At 41.2% G+C, this 21138-nt stretch overlaps 1 protein-coding gene across 9 annotated transcripts in view; it reads left to right on the plus strand.

Moving 5' to 3' along the window:
* LOC133049270 (ATP-binding cassette sub-family C member 4-like) overlaps nucleotides 1-21138 on the plus strand; it is a 374395-nt gene that overhangs the window by 223851 nt on the left and 129406 nt on the right. Inside the window, exons 4-9 of one of the 9 annotated variants that reach the window (XM_061133257.1) lie at nucleotides 8119-8343; nucleotides 12501-12590; nucleotides 13882-14045; nucleotides 15183-15308; nucleotides 16254-16503; nucleotides 19060-19161. The exons of the other annotated variants lie outside the window; for them this stretch is intronic. Coding sequence (XP_060989240.1) covers nucleotides 8119-8343; nucleotides 12501-12590; nucleotides 13882-14045; nucleotides 15183-15308; nucleotides 16254-16503; nucleotides 19060-19161 — 957 coding nt within the window. The remainder of the gene's footprint in view (nucleotides 1-8118; nucleotides 8344-12500; nucleotides 12591-13881; nucleotides 14046-15182; nucleotides 15309-16253; nucleotides 16504-19059; nucleotides 19162-21138) is intronic. 9 annotated transcript variants of the gene reach the window in all.

The raw sequence follows: 21138 nt of genomic DNA on the forward strand, positions 1-21138 counted from the left end.
CCTTTGTTGGCAAAGTAATGTCTCTGCTTTTTAATATGCTATCTAGGTTGGTCATAACTTTCCTTCCAAGGAGTAAGTGTCTTTTAATTTCATGGCTGCAATCATAATCTGCAGTGATTTTGGAGCCCCCAAAAATAAAGTCTGACACTGTTTCCACTGTTTCCCCATCTATTTCCCATGAAGTGATGGGACCAGATGCCATGGTCTTAGTTTTCTGAATGGTGAGCTTTAAACCAACATTTTCAGTCTCATCTTTCACCTTCATCAAGAGGCTTTTTAGTTCCTCTTCACTTTCTGCCATAAGGGTGGTGTCATCTGCATATCTGAGGTTATTGATATTTCTCCTGGCAATCTTGATTCCAGCTTGTGCTTCCTCTAGCCCAGTGTTTCTCATGATGTACTCTGCATATAAGTTAAATAAGCAGGGTGACAATATATAGCCTGATGTACTTCTTTTCCTATTTAGAACCAGTCTGTTGTTCCATGTCCAGTTCTAACTGTTGCTTCCTTACCTGCATACAGGTTTCTCAAGAGGCAGGTCAGGTGGTCTGGTATTCCCATCTATTTCAGAATTTCCCACAGATTATTGTGATTCACACAGTTGAGGGCTTTGGCATAGATACTAAAGAGTCTTAAAGTCAAGTGGGTCTCAAAGCATAGCCCATGTGGCTGGGTTTGAACTGAGCTGCTGTTTTTTTTTTGTTTTTTTTTTTTTTTTGCTGTCCTGGGCTGCTAGCCCCTTGAGTAGTGTCACTAAGCCTTGTATGGATCCCATTCTAATATGAGTCCTGGGTCTTGGCTGTGGCAGCTCATGGGAGAAACAGGCATAGAGGGAGAGGCCACAGGATCTGGGGTTCTTCCTGAGATGGAATCCTCCCCACTGTGGTGCTGGGAGTGTTGATTTCACAGTTTTCCAGCCCCAGTAATACTTCCTGCTAGGGATCCAGGAAGACCAGGCCAGGGGCTGCATAAGGTGCAACTGGTAGAGCCCTGGGCCCCTTCAGGAGGTTGGTTGTTGTGTGGTCATGGCGGAGAAGTGGGGAATAGAGGACGTAAATGTAGGGGCTCATCTGTGTAGTAGTACTACTAGCAGTACTAGTTAAATAATTGATTTTCTGAAGCAATTCCCATGTTGTGATCAATCTATACTGCTTGTTGTTCTTTATATTTTAGATGGTGGAAGATCTAAACTCAGCCCAAGATTTTCTAAAACACAAACATGTTTCCTTGGTGACCTCCAGCCCTCTTTTAATCCCTCAGGTGCACAGAACGCTCCGTGGATCATCCATGATCCCAAGCAGTGTGGTCTTACCACCCACAGCACAGGCAGGGCCTCCCAGGTACTCCTGGCGGCACCAGTGAGAAAATGCAGGGTGACACTAGTCCAGGGTGAGGCTTTTCGGGTTTTAGAATTTTGAGATATGAAAACCTCCGTCCTATGAGAAGGGCTTCCCTGATAGCTCAGCTGGTAAGGAATCTGCCTGCAATGAGGGAGACCTGGGTTTGATCCCTGGGTTGGGAACATCCCCTGGACAAGGGAAAGGCTACCCAATCCAGTATTCTGGCCTGGAGAATTCCATCGACTGTCCTGTGAGAACTGAGGAGTATCTCTACCTCTCAGAGAAACAAGTACCAGACTAAGGAGCACTTGCTGTTCACCCCTAATTAGAACAGAAGAGCCGGAGAGTTCCCAGCATACCTGGCCCCTGTGTGCACCTCCACGGGTACTGTAGGTGGGGAGGACAGGTCCCCCCCTGCCCAGGGCCCTCAGGGTGGAGAGGAGGAGCCTGAAGTCTCTGCCTGGGCCTGAGTCACAGAGACCACCTCCCAGGTCATCTGTGCTTCTCTCTGAGAGGTGAGGTCACCGTTGCTGGTGTGTATGTGGGGTGACCTCAGAGAGCCAGAGTGGGTTCACCCAGTCCCTTCCCCTGAGAGGGGAGGTGTGGCCGGAAGTTATGTTCTCTTCCCAGGACCCTTAGAAGTGGCCCGGCCTTGTCCGGTCACTTGTCCTTTGTCTGAATCCACTTTTACTGATGGTCTCTGGTCCCGGTGGAGTCCGTGGGAAGCCCATGTGTGTGTAAACCTTCACTCGGAGCTCAACTGATGCGCAGGAAGGAAACAGGATCCTCTGCATCCCACACTGGGCTCTGTGCCGGGACTCGAGGCTGGTTCCCTGAGAGCTGAGTGGGCTTTGTGTTTATTTCCCAACCCTTTCTTCCATGTGTCCCTCATTTTGCTCAACCCAGGAGACTGAGGAGTGGCTGCTGGTGGCAAAGATACTGTGGGCTGAGAGCAACCACTGAGGACCACACAGCAAGGGAGAGGAGGAGGGGACATTGAGCCAAGCAGACAGGGACCTACAGAGCAGACCTGCCCTGCTGATTTTGAGAGCATAGTATTAGCCATGAGATGTTAGTCATATCCACAGTGATGACTTTGAGAAATATATGAGGGTAATGCTTTTCAATTCATCTAAAAAAAAACTGTGTTTTTGCTGTCTCATTGAAAACCTTTTTTAAAAAATTGAAATACGATTGACTTACAATATTATATTAGTTTCAAGTGTATAGCATAGTAATTCAGTATTTTTGTACATTAAAAAATGATCACTCTGATCAGTCTAGTTACCCTCTGTTACCATACAAAGTTGTTCCAGTGTTATTGACTGTATTTTCTATGTTGTACATTACATTCCCATAACTGGAAGTTTGTGCCTCTTCATCTCCCTCACCTATTTCACTCATACTCTGATAGAGTATACCCCTCAATCCATTATCTTTAATAAGTTGAGGAAATAGGTGACTCCTTTTTAAAAAGATTGCTTTCATAATGGTGAAAAATTCAAAATTCTGCTTAGAAGTGAAACTTTTAATTACTGTCCAGAAAAGTTGGCTTCTAAAAGTGACTTTTCTCAAGAGTTCTTGTTCTGTCACAATGGCCTATAAACAGCAGTGAGTTTTCTAAGCCTTATGTGAAACCAGCCTCTGCCATTAAGAATAGAATAGGTCTCTTCCCAGGACTCCTGTCTTTTGTGCAAACTGTAGAAATCTTTGCTAATTTTTTGCCTTCTGCTGTGACAAGAAGGTTCTGGTTTATCATTACACAAAAAAAGCTGTGCATCTTTAAGTACAAATTTGCCTCAGCCCTGGAATCTCCATTTCTCCAAGCAGCCATGGCTCCTTATAGTGGAAAATGGTATTTAGAGACTATGGTCTGGGCACTAGGGGTGCTCATTGCTGTTGAGTTGGCTATCGTTTCTCAGCTTTTTCACTGGACAAAGCTAGTATACATTTTTTGTAGTAAACAGACCTTGAGTTTATATGGATATTTCCAATCAAAATCGGATTCAGGATGGTAGTGCTTTTACCTTATCCTTTTACTCTTAGATTGCTATCTCTTTTCCTGTCATCATCTTTTCTCTTTTCTGCCATGCCTAGTAGTGGCTCAGATGGTAAAGAGTCTGCCTGCAGTGTGGGAGACCTGGGTTCGATCCTTGGGTTGGGCAGATGCCCTGGAAGAGGGCATGGCAACCTGCTCCAGTATTCTTGTCTGGAAAATTCCATGGATAGAGGAGCCTGGCAGGCTATAGTCCATGGGGTCACAAAGAGTCGGATACAACTGAGAAACTTCAGTTAATCCCAGTTCTCAATGATACCAACATAATTATTCATTTACAAATCCTATAGTATCAATACTATTAACCATAATGTGACTTTTGGAAGCATATTGTTGTTGTTGTTTATATTGTACTTAGATAGGCATATCACACAGGGAATGTGTTTTCATTTTTTTTAAACCACTTTTAATAATTCTTTTTTGTATAACTGCCAACCTACTGGATGGATATAGTTTTTGTTTTATTTTACTCTGAAATTTTAGAAATTGATTTTGAAAACTTGATTGCTTTATAATTACAATTGTGTATAATGTTTTCATAATTCCAAAGTCAAATCAACAGAAGAGGCTATTTTTAAAGAAGACTGGTATCCTTGTTCCATTCTAATTCTTCTCCCTCTTTAGTTGTAAATTACAAATTTGATTCATATTTTAATTTTGTAAATACCATATTTTATAAACATTTATTTTTTTCCTGTGGTTTCGAATGAAAGGTCTGAATTTCATCTTTGGAGTCTCAAGAGTTTGGGTTCATAAGGAATTTTCTTAGAAGTATGATATGTAACATGGAACTCAGGGTAAAACCTTTTGTGGTACTTGTAAGTCCTTCAAAGCAGGTTCACGGCCTCTCCAGGCCCAGATGCCCTGATGATGCAGGAGAATAGCAGATGCTTCCATGGGATTAGTTTCTACATCCAGAATCTTCCAGGCAGAGAGAACTTCAAGGACCATCCTTAATCAGTTGAACCTAAACCAGTTTCTGGAGGCTTGACTTCAGGCCTCAGAGTGCTCTTAACCCCTCCCAGGTGATGCTAAGGTGCAGTCAGGATGAAGACCACTGTGTCAGGAGGAGTGAAGTTATATTTAGCATCCTAATGGTTACTATTTTCCCAGATTCACTGCTCTTCCTCCTTAGCTCTGGATCTTTCTCAACTCTACTGTTTGTCGCTTGTTCCCCCATTTCTGAAGGTAAATTGCCCCTTCATTTTTCCCACAAGCTTACTTTTTTCTGCTTATATATTTCACTCAAACATTTTTTCTTTGTCTGATATAGGTTGTTTCTGATTTCTGTGTTTTCTTAATTTTTCTCATAAAGCAGAGATGGTGGAGTTGGGTAAGAAACCTTTTAAGTACATGTGGAAATGTAACAGAGAAACTATACTGAGTAGAGAAATTTTAGCACTTAACCCTGTGAAAATTTCCCCTAAGAAGCAGGAAAGTCAAATACTTTCAGAAGGCTTAATACCAAGGACTCTACCAAGAAATATCTGTCCCAGAGACTCTGACATTGTTGTAGAACCTTGATTGAATGGTGTCATTTTATATTAGACTCTTTTAAAAAATCTTTCATGGTTTCATAGTTGTGAAGAATTCCTATGAAGATGTAAGAACTCTATTCTCAATTGGTTTGTGTAAAGAATATTCTCAAATCAAACTTAGACTGATGTCAAAGATGAAGAATTTTGGGCATGATTTTTGATCTTGTGCCTGCTTATCCAGAACATTTTAATGTGGTTAGTTTCAAATTTGATAGGGAATATTTTCTCAGTTGTTTTATTCCTCACTAGTTGAGGGTTAGGATCAAGAATAGACAGAAGAGTAGAAGCTATAGGCCATGGACTGGCATTACTCCTTTGTGAGTCTGTTTGCTCAACTGAGTATTAAAGGCTCTCTCAGGAGATAAAGCCAGACTCTTAGGTGGTAATGACCTGCCTTTATTTCATACTCTTTTCTGGCTGGATTTCTTGCATTTATTAGTAGTTTTTTAGGTGGGTGACATTACTCTTACTCCTCCTGTAATTGAAATGATGTTAGAAATCAAATAGATGAGTAATAGATAGCTGAATAACACCCAACAAAGGTCCATCTAGCCAAAGCTGTGGTTTTTCCAGTAGTCTTGTATGGATGTGAGAGTTGAACTATAAAGAAAGCTGAGCACTGAAGAATTGATGCCTTTGAACTGTAGTGTTGTAGAAGACTCTTGAGAGTCCCTTGGACTGCAAGGAGATTCAACCAGTCAATCCTAAAGGAAATCCATCCTGAATATTCATTGGAAGGACTGATGCTGAAGCTGAAACTCCAATATTTTGGCCATCTGTTGCAAAGAACTGACTCAGTTGAAAAGACCCTGATGCTGGGAAAGATTGAAGGCAGGAGGAGAAAGGGATGACAGAGGATGAGATAGTTGGATGACATCACTGACTCGATGGACATCTGTTTGAGCAGGCTCAAGGAGTTGGTGATAGAAAGGGAAGCCTGGAAAGCTGCAGTCCATGAGGTCAGAAAGAGTTGGACATGACTGAGAGACTGAACTGAACTGATAGGACACAAGTGATTTCCAAAGAGAATCACAGTTTTAGGACACTTTGGGATGGCAGGTGTTACCACTGGGCTTCTGGTAGATAGCCCCAGGTTTGTAGCCTGCAGCACTAGGCTTCCTTTGATCTTATCTGGGCTAGGACTGCCATGTGTAGTTTGAATTTCTTGATTCTCTGTGTAAGTCTCCAGACTTCTATCTCAGTAAAGTGTATAAACAGTGTGTTTTACAATCTATGAGGGGCTCTTCTTAAGCTCTTAGTGCCTCCAGGGGTAAATGATGTGGCTTGCTTGAAATGTAACAGTGAGCCTTTGTGTTCTTAAGAATTGGTCATCTTCCTCTGAAATGGCCATCTTAGTCATAATTCTTCCAATAAACAGTCTTGTCTTCTCTAGAGTAGATGAAATCTCCTGTGACCTTGTGGAAGGTAAGACAGGTGTTACAGCCTATGAACATATGTGTGTAGAACAAGACAGGAGTGCAGGGCTTCAGTGTCACATCCATTTGAGAGATGGGGTCTGCATTCTGTAAATAATCTGATCAGGCAGTAGTTAGTTGAGCAGAAAATGCTTTTTAGTTATGCTTTGTGTTTTGAGTTTTGGATTCTCCTTCTCTTCCTCTTGTGGGTTCCTCAACATTTTACAGACAGAAGAGAGCTAACAAAAACAAACCCGTCAGGGAACTTCCCTTGTGGTCCAGTGGTGAAGAGTCTGCCTTCCAATGCAGGGGTCACAGGATTGATCCCTGGTCAGGAAACTAAGATATCACGTGCCTCAGGGCAACTAAGCTGGCGCTTTCCAACAAGAGAAGCCTGCACACTGCAATGAAGACCCAATACAGCAAAAAAAAAAAAAAAAAAAAAGGGTTCGTGTTGGAGATTTCTTGGTGGATGATGTTTTGCAGTCAATTAGACCAGCTAAAGTCGATAGAGATCAAATCTAGACGTTAATTGAGAATAGTCAATGTTATACCATGTGGGAGATAGCCAACATACTCAAAATATCCAAAAAAAAAAAACCACTGAAAGTCATTTCACCATCTTGGTTATATTATCACTTTGATGTTTGGTTTCCACCTAAGTTAAGCGAGGGAAAAAAAGAAAAACCTTTTTGACCGTTATTTCCACATGTAATTCTCTACTGCAATGTAACCATAAATAAAATGCTCCTTTTTAAAAGCAAATTGTGATGGGCAATGAAAAGTGGATACTGTACACTAATGTGGAATGAAAGAGATCATTGGGTAAGTGAAATGAACCACCACCAACCACACCGAAGTCCAGTCTTCATCCAAAGAAGGTGATATTGTGCATATGGTGAGACTGGAAGGGAGTCCTCTATTATAAGCTTCTTCTGGAAAACCAAACAGTTAATTCCAATGAGTATTTCTCCCAGTTAGGCCAACTTAATGCAGCACTTGGTGAAATGTGTTGGAATTATTCAACAGAAAATGAATTATCTTCCATCAGGATAATGTAAGACCGCATATTTCTTTGATGACCAGGCAAAAACTGTTACAGTTTGGCTTGGAAGTTCTGACTGATCTGCCATATTCACCAGACACTGCTCCTTTGGGTTTCTGTTTATTTTGTTTTTTACAAAATTCTCTTAATGGAAAAAGTTTTAATTCCCAAGAAGACTGTAAAAGGCACCTGAAATCGTTCTTTGCTCAAAAAGATATAAAGTTTTGGGAAGGTAGAATTATCAGGTTTCCTGAAAAATGGCAGGAGATAGTGAAACAGAACTTTAAAGATGTTGTTCAACAAAGTTCCAAGTGAAAGTGAAAAATGTATCTTTTACTTTTACTTAAAAACTGAAAATGGCAACCCACTCCAGGATTCTTTCCTGGAAAATCCCATGGATGGAAGAGCCTGGCAGGCTACAGTCCCTGGGGTTGCAAAGAGTCAGACACGAATGAGCTACTTCACTTCAAAAACTGAAAGAACTTTTTGGCCAATCCAATACTAAGGTTTTATTGTCTTTGAATGTAAGATTTGGGCTTATGTTAAAACTGTTGTCTGCTTGTCTTACTGGAGATAGTGGATCTGTGTATTTTTCTTTTAGGTTAGTACTATGAATGTGGCATTTTGTCAAGATGGCTTTTTAACAAGCTAATAATAAAAGTAAAGCTAGTGTTAAGAAAAACTGGCATGACTTGTATTTCTGATTAAGGCTTTTTTGTTTCAGGAAGGCACCAAAGTAGTTCTGCCCATATTTTTGGGGAAAATTATTAGTTATGTGGAAAACTATGATCCTGTCAATTCTGCCGCTTTGCACGAAGCCTATGGCTACGCAGCAGGGCTGAGCGCCTGCGTGCTCCTGTGGGCTGTTCTGCACCACGTGTACTTCTATCATATTCAGTGTGTGGGGATGAGGCTGAGAGTAGCCGTGTGCCATATGATCTACCGCAAGGTGAGTGTCACTTGGTACTGGAGTGTGTACCTCCCCTGAAGCATCAGGAACGTTTTGGGAAAGTTCTCTGTAAATTAAACATCTTGTAACTATGATCATTTAACCTTCCTAGAGAGGCTTGCTATTTGCATCAGGCCAATTTTGTTGTTGTCATTTAAGCAAACTTTACCAGTAAATGATGAAAAGTTTTGTATTGAGATAGGGTCAGGGCTGCCTTTGATAACTTTTATCCACAGGTTGTTGCATAATATCCACTCAGCTTGTAATGGAACCTAATTAAAAAAATAAGTATAAAAAGTATCAAATTGGTTTTCAGTGTTTTCATGCCTTAATCTTGTAGCTGTATTTGTGGCAATTTTGTTGTTCATTAAGACCATTTTTTACATCAAATTTGTATTTAAAAGTAAACTTCATTGATTGGATTTATAAAATTAAATCTAGGAGCACAAAATGCATTTGAGAAGGGGAATGATTGTATGTTTAAATGGCCCATCTAGTCATATTGAATGTAATTGTGTGAACTAAAGAAAAACATAAATGGAACCCATGCCAAACATAGATTCTCTCACTACATTTTGTAGCTATGATTGTTTATAATGGTATTAAAGAATAGAGCTGAATGTTGGGATGAAAACTGAAATCTTATGCAGTTTTTAGTAATTTTGGTGAGAATTTGTTGCTATTCATTCAAGTTATTTTCTTAATTCAATATTTCCTTTTTCTTTAGTATGCATTTTAGCACTTTTAATAAGACCTGATTTGGTGTGTTCAGTGATTTTGTGTTGAGAAATGCCACAGAATTATTCTATAGTTTACCCTAGTCTTAACTAGTTTAAAAGAATTAAGGATTTTAGCTGTTTTTACAAAGGAATTGCTACAGTGTTAAGAACTGAAGGGCTCTTTATAAACTTGACCCTGCATATCTCTTTGCCCCGGGCTGTTTGCTTTTTCCTAGAAAAAAAAAATTATTTAGCTGTATTTTATTGCTGAAATTTGCTGACAGTAGATCTTAAGTGTTCTCACCACTGACACAAAAGGATAACTATGTGTGATGATGGGTATGTTCATTTGTTTTCCTACTGTAACCGTTTCCCAATGTTTGTTTACATCAAAACATCACATTGCACATAGTAAATATATTTAATTTTATTAAAAATTAAATCCTCAATGAAAGATAAAACCAGGTGATTTAAATGAAAATTATTACTTCTTTTACTATTTGTTACTTATCTAGAGCTCCTGTTTCTTTGGAGTACTTTTCTGGGCAAAATGTAGAATTTCTTCTCCTATCTTTCCTTGAGTAGACTCTTCTTAAATGTTGGGACTGTGTGGATTCAGGGGCCTGGCATCTCACTGTCTGTGTTTTTGGGTATGGCACATGAGCCCAGTTTCTCCTTGGGTGACATACCTTCCAGTTAAGAATCTTCATTGTCAGCCATCATCATTTTTGTTATTTTCTTGCACCTTCTGCTATTTAGTAGACAAATACTCAGATTTCCCCACAAATTAGCTAGATATTTATCTTTCCAGATCATGCTTAGCTCCCATAAATATACTGGAAATTCCACCAGAACTGCACTGTGAAAACGTTAAGTTAGATTTGAGATGATGGTTTAGTCAAACAAAGCTCGTTCTTTGCTACACAGGTGAGCCACTGTCCACCTGGTTTTCTTTCTCTTCCCACTAACACTTTGGAAGTCTCCTTCGGGAAATCTGATCTGACTTTGTATGTTGTTTATGTGAATGCAAACATCTCCCACAGTGTTCATTTACTGGCTTAATTAGCCTAAAATAATTGTTCCTTTACAAAGTCAGAAACTGTGTACATACATAACCTGAAGTTCCAGAAACATGGGAATTTCCTCATGCACAGCCTTGCATGTAGATTTTAATGAGATGGAGAAATAAGACATTTCTTGCAGGTTACAAGTGGGCCAATTCCTTAGGGCATAGCTGGGGCTGTCGAGCAGCTCTGAAAGGCCCCTGTGAGCCTCTGTGGTTCATGCTCAGGCCCCACCTACTGACCCCCAGTCCTGAGGAGAAAGCAGGTCCAGTGTTGGAAATGGAATGGCTGCCAAGTTCATAGTCATAGTTTGTAATTTGGAATATGTATCATGTATAATTAAAAAGGAAATGGCAACCCACTCAGTATTCTTGCCTGGGGAATTCCACAGACAGAGTAGCCTGGAGGGCTACAGTCCATAAGGTCACAAGGAATCAAACATGACTGAGTGACTAATACACACATCATATATAAGATGACTTGTCATTTATTTACCTTTCTGCAGCTTTGGTAAAATTACTTTTGGTTTTGGTTCATTCATTTTAAAAAATTGTGGTTAAAATATACACAACATAAAATTTACTATTTTAACTGTTTTTAAGTGCACCATTTGGTGACATTAAGTACATTCACATTCTTGTGCAGCCATCACCACTGTGCAACTCCAGAATTTTTTCTTCTTCCCAAACTGAACCTCTGCACCCATTAAACACTGACTCCCCAGTCCCCTCCTCTTAGTCATCACCCTTCTACTACTTCTTTCTATGAATCTGACTCCTCTAGGTCCCTCATATAAGTGAAATCACACAATGTTTGTCATTTTGTTTATGCCATGTAAGTGCAGTGTCTTCAAGATTCATCCATCTTGGAGCAGATGTCAAAATTTAAGTCCGTTTTAAGATTGAATCATATTCCTTTATATGTATATACAACAATGTGTGTATCCATTCATCTGTTAGTGGACATTTGAGTTGTTTCTACCTTTTGACTATTGTACAGAATGCTGCTATGAACACAGTGCACAAATAATCAGTTCAAGTTCATGCTTTAATTTGAGTACATTCTCAGAAGTGAAATTGCTATACTATATGTTAATTTCACGTTTGGTCTTTTGAGGAACTGCCATAGTCATTTCCATTGTGGCTATATCACTTTTAACTTGAGGACTAAATGGAACATTTTTATGAACCATGACATTTTGTTTGTATCCATGGCTCCAGCTGGTGATCTGTTGAAACAGTTCGAGGTGATCTGTTCAGGTTCCTCAGATCTCTAGAGAATTTTTCAGAGCTTTTTATCAAATGAAGGAATTGTACATCATAGGCTGTGCTTTTTGTCAAGTCAGCAGACTGGCATTAAGAACACAGGTTCCTCACAGGATTAGTGTTTTGAATATTATGCTGGTTAGTTTTAGAATGAGGAAACTAAGACCAAAGTGTTTAAATGATATCACACCTGGTATTAATGACTGACCAGATTTATAGTTCAAGTCCCCTAATCTCTTTCCTTGAGGCGGCCTCTCCATTCTCATCTTGTTGCTCAGTCACTCAGTCCTGTCCAGCTCTTTGTGTCCCCTTGGACTGCAGCACACCAACCTTCCCTGTCCTTCAATATCTCCTGGAGCCTGCTCAAACTCATGCCCATCGAGTCAGGGATGCCATTCAACCATCTTATCCTCTGTTGCTCCCTCTTCTTCCTGCCCTCAATCTTTCCCAGCATCAGGGTCTTTTCCAGTTTGTCAACTTTTGGCATCAGGTGGCCAAAGTATTGGAGCTTCAGCTTCAATATCAGTCCTTCCAATGAATATTCAGGGTTGATTTTCTTTAGGATTGAGTGGTTGGATCTCCTTACAGTCCAAGGGATGCTCAAGAGTCTTCTCCAGCACCACATTTCAAAAGCATCAATTCTTCCCTGCTCAGCCTTCTTTATGGTCTAACTCTCACATCTGTACATGTGAAAGCTACTGGAAAGACCATGTCTTTGACTATATGGACCTTTGTTGGCATAGTGATGTCTCCGCTTTTTAATATGCTGTCTAGATTTTGGCTCAAAATTGCTTTAGTTGACCCCTAAGTCTAAAGCTCTATTCCTTTATCCTTCAGGCAGGTCCAAGTTCACTGAGAAACAGAGTGGAAGGTTTTGCTTCTGTCTCCTGCTCCTCCCTTTGCTGTCCTTGTAAGCAGGGCTGCTGCCACATTGAATCATCTAAGGATGAACATGGTTCATCCTAAGGAGAGCCCTGCTTTCAGGCATCATCCTGCTCTTCCTTATACCACACAAGACCCCATGAAAATATACTCCATTTTGCTATGTTCTCAGACTGACTTGGTATCACTGTAGGAATCTGATTCTCTGTCTCCCTCTCTCATTTCAGGCCCTTCGCCTGAGTAGCTCCACCATGGGGAAGACCACCACAGGCCAGATAGTCAACCTGCTGTCCAATGATGTGAACAGGTTTGATCAGGTGAGCTGCCCCTGAGGGATCCTCTTCCATTTCCCATCCTTCTCACTGAGTTTAGCTTATTGGGATGCCAGGTGCCAGGGTTTGGTGTCAGCCAGGGTTCTGTTGAGGACACAAGACAAAGGTTCTCTTTATCCAACCCTCATTTCTTCTGTGTGCAGCTTAGATGTGATAATATGTGTTGTCCTGTAGATGAGAATTTTGTTTTTCTGACATTGTCTGTAACACCCTTCAGTAATAGGCAGGCAGCAGTGTTCTTGCCCAGCTTGGTTAGTGTTCTGCGGTCCTCCTAGAGTGGCCATTCTTGGCATGTGGTGTAAGTGTTGCTGGACTGTCTTCTTCCTCCTCTGGATGATGAAGGCCTGGTGGGCAGGAATTGTTCTCTGCACCCTATTCAGTGCCTGCTGCATCAGGTGCCTTTGAGGAATATGCCAAGTGGGTGGTCTCTAGCTACATGTAACCTCCTCTCTGCTGTCCCATCATACTCATTTCACACTTACCTTATGAATAGATCATGTTACTCAGAGTGTTGTAGCTGTTGGACAGATTTGTATAGCCCACTTTTCTTTCCTGGATGATCCCGGCCTTTAAGTTTGGGGGCTTCCCTTGTGGCTCAGGTGGTAAAGAGTCCACCTGCAATGCAGGAGACCTGGTTCCTATCCCTGGGTCAGGAAAAACCCCTGGTGAAGGAAATTGCACCCCACTCTAGTATTCTTGCCGGGATAATTCTATGGACAGAGGAGCCTGGTGGACTACAATCCATGGGGTCGCAAAGAGTTGGACATGACTAAGCGACTAACACTTTCACTTCTCTTTCAATTATTAATTCATCAAACATGATGTAAGGCCTCTAGTTAATTTGAAGGTTAATAATCCTTCATTTCAGCCCTGGAAAGGCCACAGCCTGTCTGGAAGGTAAATGCACAAGTAGATATCGGACAGTGTGGTAGGTACCATAATATAGGCTCTTCTGGAGAGATAGGGGGTGAATTTTGGGACAGAGAGAGTCTGGGGAAGCCCTGAGCTCATCTGTGTTGTGGAGAAAATAAACATCTTCCTTCAGTGTGGCTGGTCAGGTTCTCCTGGGACGTACCTGAGTCTGACCCTGTGCTGCCCCGGAATAGCATCATCTGGGGTAGACTCTTGGATTTCTGCTTCACCAGGTTTAAAACTCACTGAGATCATTTCTGTTTGGATTCCTGTCTGTTCCTTCAGAGCAGATTGTTTCTACACTGTGTCCTTAACTGGTTTTATTGTATGCAGTCCTAAGAAGGCTTTGTCTTTCTCTTTTAAGGTTACAATATTCTTGCACTATCTGTGGGTGGGACCACTGCAGGCTATCGCAGTGACCACTCTGCTCTGGATGGAAATTGGAATATCGTGTCTTGCTGGGATGGCGGTTCTCATTATTCTTCTGCTTTTGCAAAGCTGCTTCGGGATGTTGTTTTCATCACTCCGGTAAGAGAAACACTGGTTTAAAAAAACAGGTGATATATGCTTGGTAACATGCACCATCTCCTTGATGCTTTTCTTGAAAAAAACCAATGCCTTCTCTGGTCTCTTCTTTGCGTGCATTGTAGACCCTTCAGGCTTCGCTAGTGGAGGCTCCAGCCTTAAGCTGAAGGCTGATCTTGAAAGGGGAAAGATGATGGCATTCACTGGCTCTTCCCACTACCATACCTGGATAAGTGGAGTGTCCTTGAGTAGAATGTACCTACGTTGACATTATTTAAACTTTATTAAATAGTAATCTTATAGGCTCAAATTTAGCTGAGTGTATTTTTGTTATGCTTGTGTTAGAGAAATTTTCAGGTATGTAGTCTTGTTTTTAATTCAGTGTTTCCTTTAATTTATGAGTCTCAAGGACAAGGTCAGTCTTAATTAACCATATCTTTATAAAGACCCATAGTCCCAGCAGCATATGTGATAGAACAGTGACTGGTAATGAAGGACCTAATGGTGATGAGATAGACCTGAAGCAGGTCCCAGAGGGTTGGAGGTGGGTCATTGTCCAGGTTGTCAGGTGATAGAGGTATTGTGCTGTTTGAAGTTTTTCTTCCTTGAGTTTTTTCTTCTTCGTTTTTTGTGATTTTACATGTGATAGTTTTGTCTATTTGAAATTTCCTTTCCTGTCTTGCTGTGGAGAAATGTTCCTTATCCTTCGAGGCCCTGTTCCAGTGCTACCAGGTCTCTAAAGCTCTTCTTGCTTTCCTTTCCCAGTGAAATTAAGAGCCTGATCTTTTCTGCTCCCCAGCACTTCACTTCTGTTTTATCACATCACAGACACTGTCTTCCCATTAGATTTAGTGTCTTTGTCTTCCCTGCCCAACTGCAACCTCCTTGGGCAGAGAGTTTGTACCTGACTCACTTCAGGTCTTCCTCAGCCAGTACTGCCAGTTCTCCAAGTTACTCCTTGAATGGTTGACTTCCTCTGTCTTTTTCTCCATGTGCACTTTGAGAAGGACCTTCCTGTGATGTCAGCACAGAAGAGCTGTAGGGGATCATCGATCCCCTGGTCCCTCCCTGTGCCTCCTGCTGCTGCTATGGAAAATTGGACTGTGGTCACTGAGTCTTATCTCTCATCTGTCCCCTCAGGAGTAAGACTGCAGCTCTCACGGATGACAGGATCAGGACCATGAGTGAGGTCATAACTGGCATCAGAACAATAAAAATGAATGCTTGGGAAAAGTCATTTATAGACCTTATTACCAGACTGAGAAGGTAAGTTTTTGTTTGTATCACAGCATATTTTTGTACTTTTCCCCCTATTTTCACTGACTGAAGTTAGAAGTCTTACCAAGTTTTCACATGAAGATGAGCTTAAATACTATGAACTCCACACCTCACATGTGGCAGGAGGGTTAAGTGGAAGAGGGGGAATGTCATTTTAACCTGCTGTTCCATTTACCATCTTCTTAAAGTCAAAATTATATATGCTTCTGAAGATAAACAGCCAATAAACATATGAAAAAATGTTCAACATCACTCTTTATTAGAAAAATGCAAATCAAAACAACAATGAAGTATCACCTCACACTGGTAGGCATGACCATCAACAAAAAATCTGCAAACAGTACCCTCCTACACTGTGGTGGGAGTGCAAATTGGCATAGTTATTATGTAAAACAGGCTGAAGATTCCTTAGAAAATTAGGAATAAGTCTACCATACCACCCAGCCATCCCAACTACAGGGCATATGCCCTGAGAAAACCAGAATTCAAAAAAACATGTACCTAAATCTTCATTGCAGCACTATTTCCAATAGCCAAGACGTGTGCTTCCAGAGGGCCATTACAATAGGCAGGCCATGGTGCCTGCCTCTGTCTGATGTCTCGGTGCCTCACAATTTTGGGGTGTCTTATTCTCTTCCCCTGTAAGTTCATGAGCTCCTGGAGGGGATGGCCTGTGTCTTTCTGTCATCAGTGGGGAGCCTGGACCAGGATTTGTGGTTATGAATGCTTATTGAAAGAATGTTCAAACCCAGTTCAGTTGACCCACAGTGTTTAAAAGGTGACATTAAATAAGCCTCTGTTAGTTGGAAGAGTGAAGTGGTGATGAAGTGTGTGGCTCTGGTGTTAGGACAGAGCCCTTGGTGTGCACTGTGTAGTACCTCCATGTGAATATCGATGCTTCTTTTAAAACCTATTTCATGTTCTCTTTTCCAGGAAGGAAATTTCCAAGATTCTGAAAAGTTCCTACCTTAGGGGCATGAATTTGGCATCATTTTTCGCTGTCAGCAAAATTATGATTTTTGTCACCTTCATCACCAATGAGCTCCTTGACAACCATGTCACAGCCAGCCAAGTGTTTGTAGCGGTGACGTTGTTCGAGGCTCTGCGGTTCTCAAGCACCCTCTACTTCCCCATGGCCGTCGAGAAGGTGTCAGAGGCTGTCATCAGCATCCAAAGAATCAAGGTTTGGGGACAAATAATTGTTTTCCTTTGTAGGTGGATTTTTTGTAAAATGCCTTCTTTTGTTTGGTGTCACTGTGTTCCAGATAGGAGATATTTAACTTTAACTCTCTCAGTGCCAAAGCTGGCAGACTTCCCAGAATGTTGTAGGTACTCTTTTCTCTTATTAGGTAGAGTGTGTTATAGATATCCTAGGACTGGTTCTCATGTAGGGGCAGTAGTATATATAAGTAGCGGTAGCACAGGGCCCTTGTGCAGTGATGCCTGCAGAGTGATTAAAATGTCTAAAAGCAGGAGAAGCAAACAGAGTGCATCTCTTGTGCTAACTCCAGTGAATAGGCAGTGACTGTGCACAGTCCTGGGGTACAGGATTCCTCTCTGGGCCGGGAGGGGAAGAACTTGCTGAGAGCTCCTTGCTGCTTGGACAGGAAGAGTGGCCTCAGATTCACTTAATTCTCTGTGTTTGAAATGAGTTCTTTCCTGCACAGATGTTTTGCTTGTTGATGTCTGAGCCTGTCTTTTGAATTGGCCTTTTCATCCCTGTCCTTTTTTCTTTTACTACTTAATCCTTTCTCTCTAGCTACCCTCTTCCTTTCAAATTTATAATTCCCACCATTATGTGAACTAAGAACTTCCAGATATACAAGCTAGATTAAGAAAAGGCAGAGGAACCAGAGATCAAATTGCCAGCATTCATTGGATCATTGGAAAAGCAAGATAATTCCAAAAAAAAAAAAAAACACATCTACTTCTGCTTCATTGACTACACTAAAGATTTTGACTGTGTGGATCACAACAAACTGGAAAATTCTGAAAGAGATGGGAATATCAAACCACCTTACTTGCCTCCTGAGAAACCTGTATGCGGGTCAAGAAGCAATAGTTAGAACTGGACATGGAACAACGGACTAGTTTCAAATTGGAAAATGAGTATATCAAGGCTGTTTATTATCACCTTGCTTATTTAACTTATTTGCAGAGTACATCATGCAAAATGCGGGGTTGGATGAAGTTCAAGCTGGAATCAAGATTGCTGGGAGAAATCAATAATCCCAGATACACAGATGCCACCACCCTTATGACAGAAAGTGAAGAGGAACTAAAGAACCTCTTGATGAAAGTGAAAGAGGAGAGTGAAAAAGTTGGCTTAAGACTCAACATTCAAAAAACTAAGATCATGGCATCCAGTCCCATCACTTCATGGCAATAGATGGGGAAACAGTGGAAGACTTTATTTTCTAGGGCTCCAAAATCACTGCAGATGGTGACTGCAGCCATGAAATTAAAAGACACTTGCTCCTTGGAAGAAAAGCTATGACACACCTAGACAACATATTAAAAAGCAGAGCCATTGCTTTACCGACAAAGGTCTGTGTAGTCAAAGCTATGGTTTTTCCATTCATCGTTTATGGATGTGAGAGTTGGAACATAAAGAAGGCTGAGCATGGAAGAAACGATGCTTTGGAATTGTAGTACTGGAGAAGATTCTTGAGAGTCCCTTAGGCTGCAAAGAGTTCAAACCAGCTAAACCTAAAGGAAATCAACCCTGAGTATTCTTTGGAAGGACCAGTGCTAAAGCTGAAGCTCCAGTACTTTTTTTGGCCACCTGATGCCAAAAGCAGACTCATTGGAAAAGACCCTGATGCTGAGAAAGATTGAAGGCAGGAGGAAAAGGGGACAGCAGAGGATGAGATGGTTAGATAGTGTCACTGACTCAACATGAATTTGAGCAAACGCTTGGAGATAGTGAAGGACAGGGGAGCCTGGAGTGCTATAGTCTTTGGTATTGCAAAGAGTCAGACATGACTTAGTGACTGAACAGCAACAAATGCACTATATTATATGATTATATTGATATATACCATGTGTTGCCCTAAAGGTCTGGGAGCAAGTGTGAAATGACAAGAATGAAAACAGAACACGAAATATGGTGCAATCACTCAGGGGACCTGCAGCCTCTATTGGACTGAAGTGCAGAGTCCACTCTGAGTCCAGCTTTTATTTCTAATTGCAGACTACAATACTTTCTTTGACATTTCTTTCCCAAGACACTACACTGACATAGCCCAGATCTCCTTATTTTTACCCCAGGCTGTTCCCTTCTGGGAAAGTCTCAGGAACAATCAGCAAGTGCATAGGCAATGTTCATACCTGACGCTGATCTGGTGTTCCAAGGTCCATGCTTTCATGATCCCAGTCATACTCCCTTCTGGGTCTGGCCTCGGGGTCTCTAAAAAGGCTATTATTCTAAGAAAAACATGAAGAATAATCATAACACAGTTTCTTAACGTATGCTGTTTTTCCAAGTGCTATTTCTGTGAAATTTCTCAAGGCTGTAAAAGGACATTATTAGGAATTCCCACTACAACCATGAGCTGTAATAATAGTGTATATTATTCCATATATTATTTAATATGTTCTGATGTGAACTAATACTGTAAGTACAGTTAGTGAAACAGTATTAGACTGTTCAAAGTTAGAAAATCCCAGGAAAGCAATTGTTTTTGTTTGTGCTTTCTTCCTGCAGTTTAACAATCTGTTTTTTTCCTCTTTTCTGTAGAATTTTTTATCACTTGATGAAATACCACAGCTCAACACTCAACTGCTGTCAGGTGGTGAAATGATGGTGGACATGCAAGATTTCACTGCTTTTTGGGATGAGGTAAGAAATCTTCCATTCCAAGATCCTGAATGCTAACATACAACTGTGACATGAATTTATTGGAGAATTTTTAGATTTTACCCATGGTATAAAATGTGACTTCCTCATTAACCAAAAGTATGTTACAAAAATTTTCAAAATTGGGATTAAGGTTTTTATCTAATGATTAAATATGAAATTGGCCTAAGATGTTTGACATGTTGCTCTCACTGTCACTTTCAAGAGAGCTTTCAAAGTGTTAGCACATTTTGAACTTAAAGTCCATACATTTCTAATGTTAGAATTTATGGAATTGGACAGACAAAATGCTGTAGCATGGAATGGGTTAACTAACAAATACACAACTGGTTGTTAAAGATGCTTTGGGGAATCAGTGTACACTTTTGCCTTGATTATCAGATCACTGTATTATATATAGAGTTAGGCCATGATCTGGATCTTGGCTGTGGGGTAGGGTGGGGGCTCCCCCATCCTGAGCTTCTGGTGGTTCTGGACACTTTGGTGGCAGCCAGGGGCAGGAGGAGACAGCAGGTGGATGTAGTGAGCACCAGTGATTCCCAGTTAAAGAACTGCACTCTGTGGCAAGCTGACAGGGGAAACTGGTGATTTCCAACTCTTGGTTTATTTGTTAGGTTTAGGCAAACAGAAAAAACAACAGGGCTTGGTCTCAAGAAGCTGTCAGTATTGCACACCCAGTGCAGCCCCTTTACCAACTGAAATGCCCCCCTGCCCCCTGTTTCCATGGTCCTCTGTGCTCACCCTCCTCTATCAGTGGAGATTAGTCAGGAAAACTGAACCCCACACAGAAGAGAGTTCCATGCAGGGAATTAGTTACATAGATGATAAAAGAGGGGAAAAAACCAGAAAGGGCAAAATGGTGGTGCATGAGACAACCCACTGGTTATCAAAGGCAGGAAGCTGCTACTACCCTCAGGGCTGGAGGGACTCAGGGAGGCGGCGCCTCCACCAGAGGGCCCACCCTCCAGATCAGAGCCCAGAAGCCCGGGCTGTCAGAGCGGGGACCAGAGAGCATGTGTCCTGAATGTAGACTCATCCTGTCTTTCGTGCCTGTGACTCTATGGTGCCACCTGCATCGTGTTCACCTGCTTCTGACTCAGCAGCTGCCGTCCCCACCGACAACACAGTGGTTTGTTCCCAGATGCATGAAGCCACATCCCAGCACCTTCTGTCCATGGAGACTCACACAAGGTGTCTGACCTTCCCTGATGGTTTCTCCTACCTTAATATAGTGGATTCATCTCCTGCTTGGTGTTCCTCATCATAACGCTCTTGAAGTATTTACAGAAAGCACCACTAAAATTCCATTATAAAGTCTGCTCTATGTGAATGCTAGTACATATTTTGTATGACTCCTTAGCAGATTTCTTTAATTCCCAGTAAACACGTAGATTTATTTTAAATCAATTTGGTATATGATACAGATTGGTTCTGCAGTTTTTAGTGAATGGAAATAAAAATATACACAACAGTATCTGCCTATGCAACAAATGGCTGTAAGGTAGAATAAGGGATTTTAGTTGTACTACAGCCTATGTGAATAAATCAGATGAAAAATCTGAAAAGGTTTCTATATACCTTCTAGAGTAAAGAAAAATACCCAAATTATTAATAACTCAAGATACTAAACTGCTAAAGGAAGAGGGGAAAAGGTTGTGAGTTCTGCTGTAAGGTTCTTCTTATAAAATCTTACTAATTGCTTATTATGATTCTGTTAGAGCAATATTCAAAATTACAGAGATGAGAGGCTTCATCAGCTTCATTTTCATGAAAATAGCTACAATGTTAACATTAATGTGTGGCAAGGTTTCCTTGGAGAAGGAAATGGCAGCCCACTCCAGGATTCTTGCCTGGAGAATCCCATGGACAGAAGAGCCTGGAGGGCTACAGCGCATAGGGTCACAGAGTCAGACACGCCTGAAGTGACTTAGCAAAGCAAAGCAAAGGTATTCCTATCTA

Source organism: Dama dama, chromosome 30 (genome assembly GCF_033118175.1).
Source record: "Dama dama isolate Ldn47 chromosome 30, ASM3311817v1, whole genome shotgun sequence".
Classification (NCBI taxonomy): domain Eukaryota; kingdom Metazoa; phylum Chordata; class Mammalia; order Artiodactyla; family Cervidae; genus Dama; species Dama dama.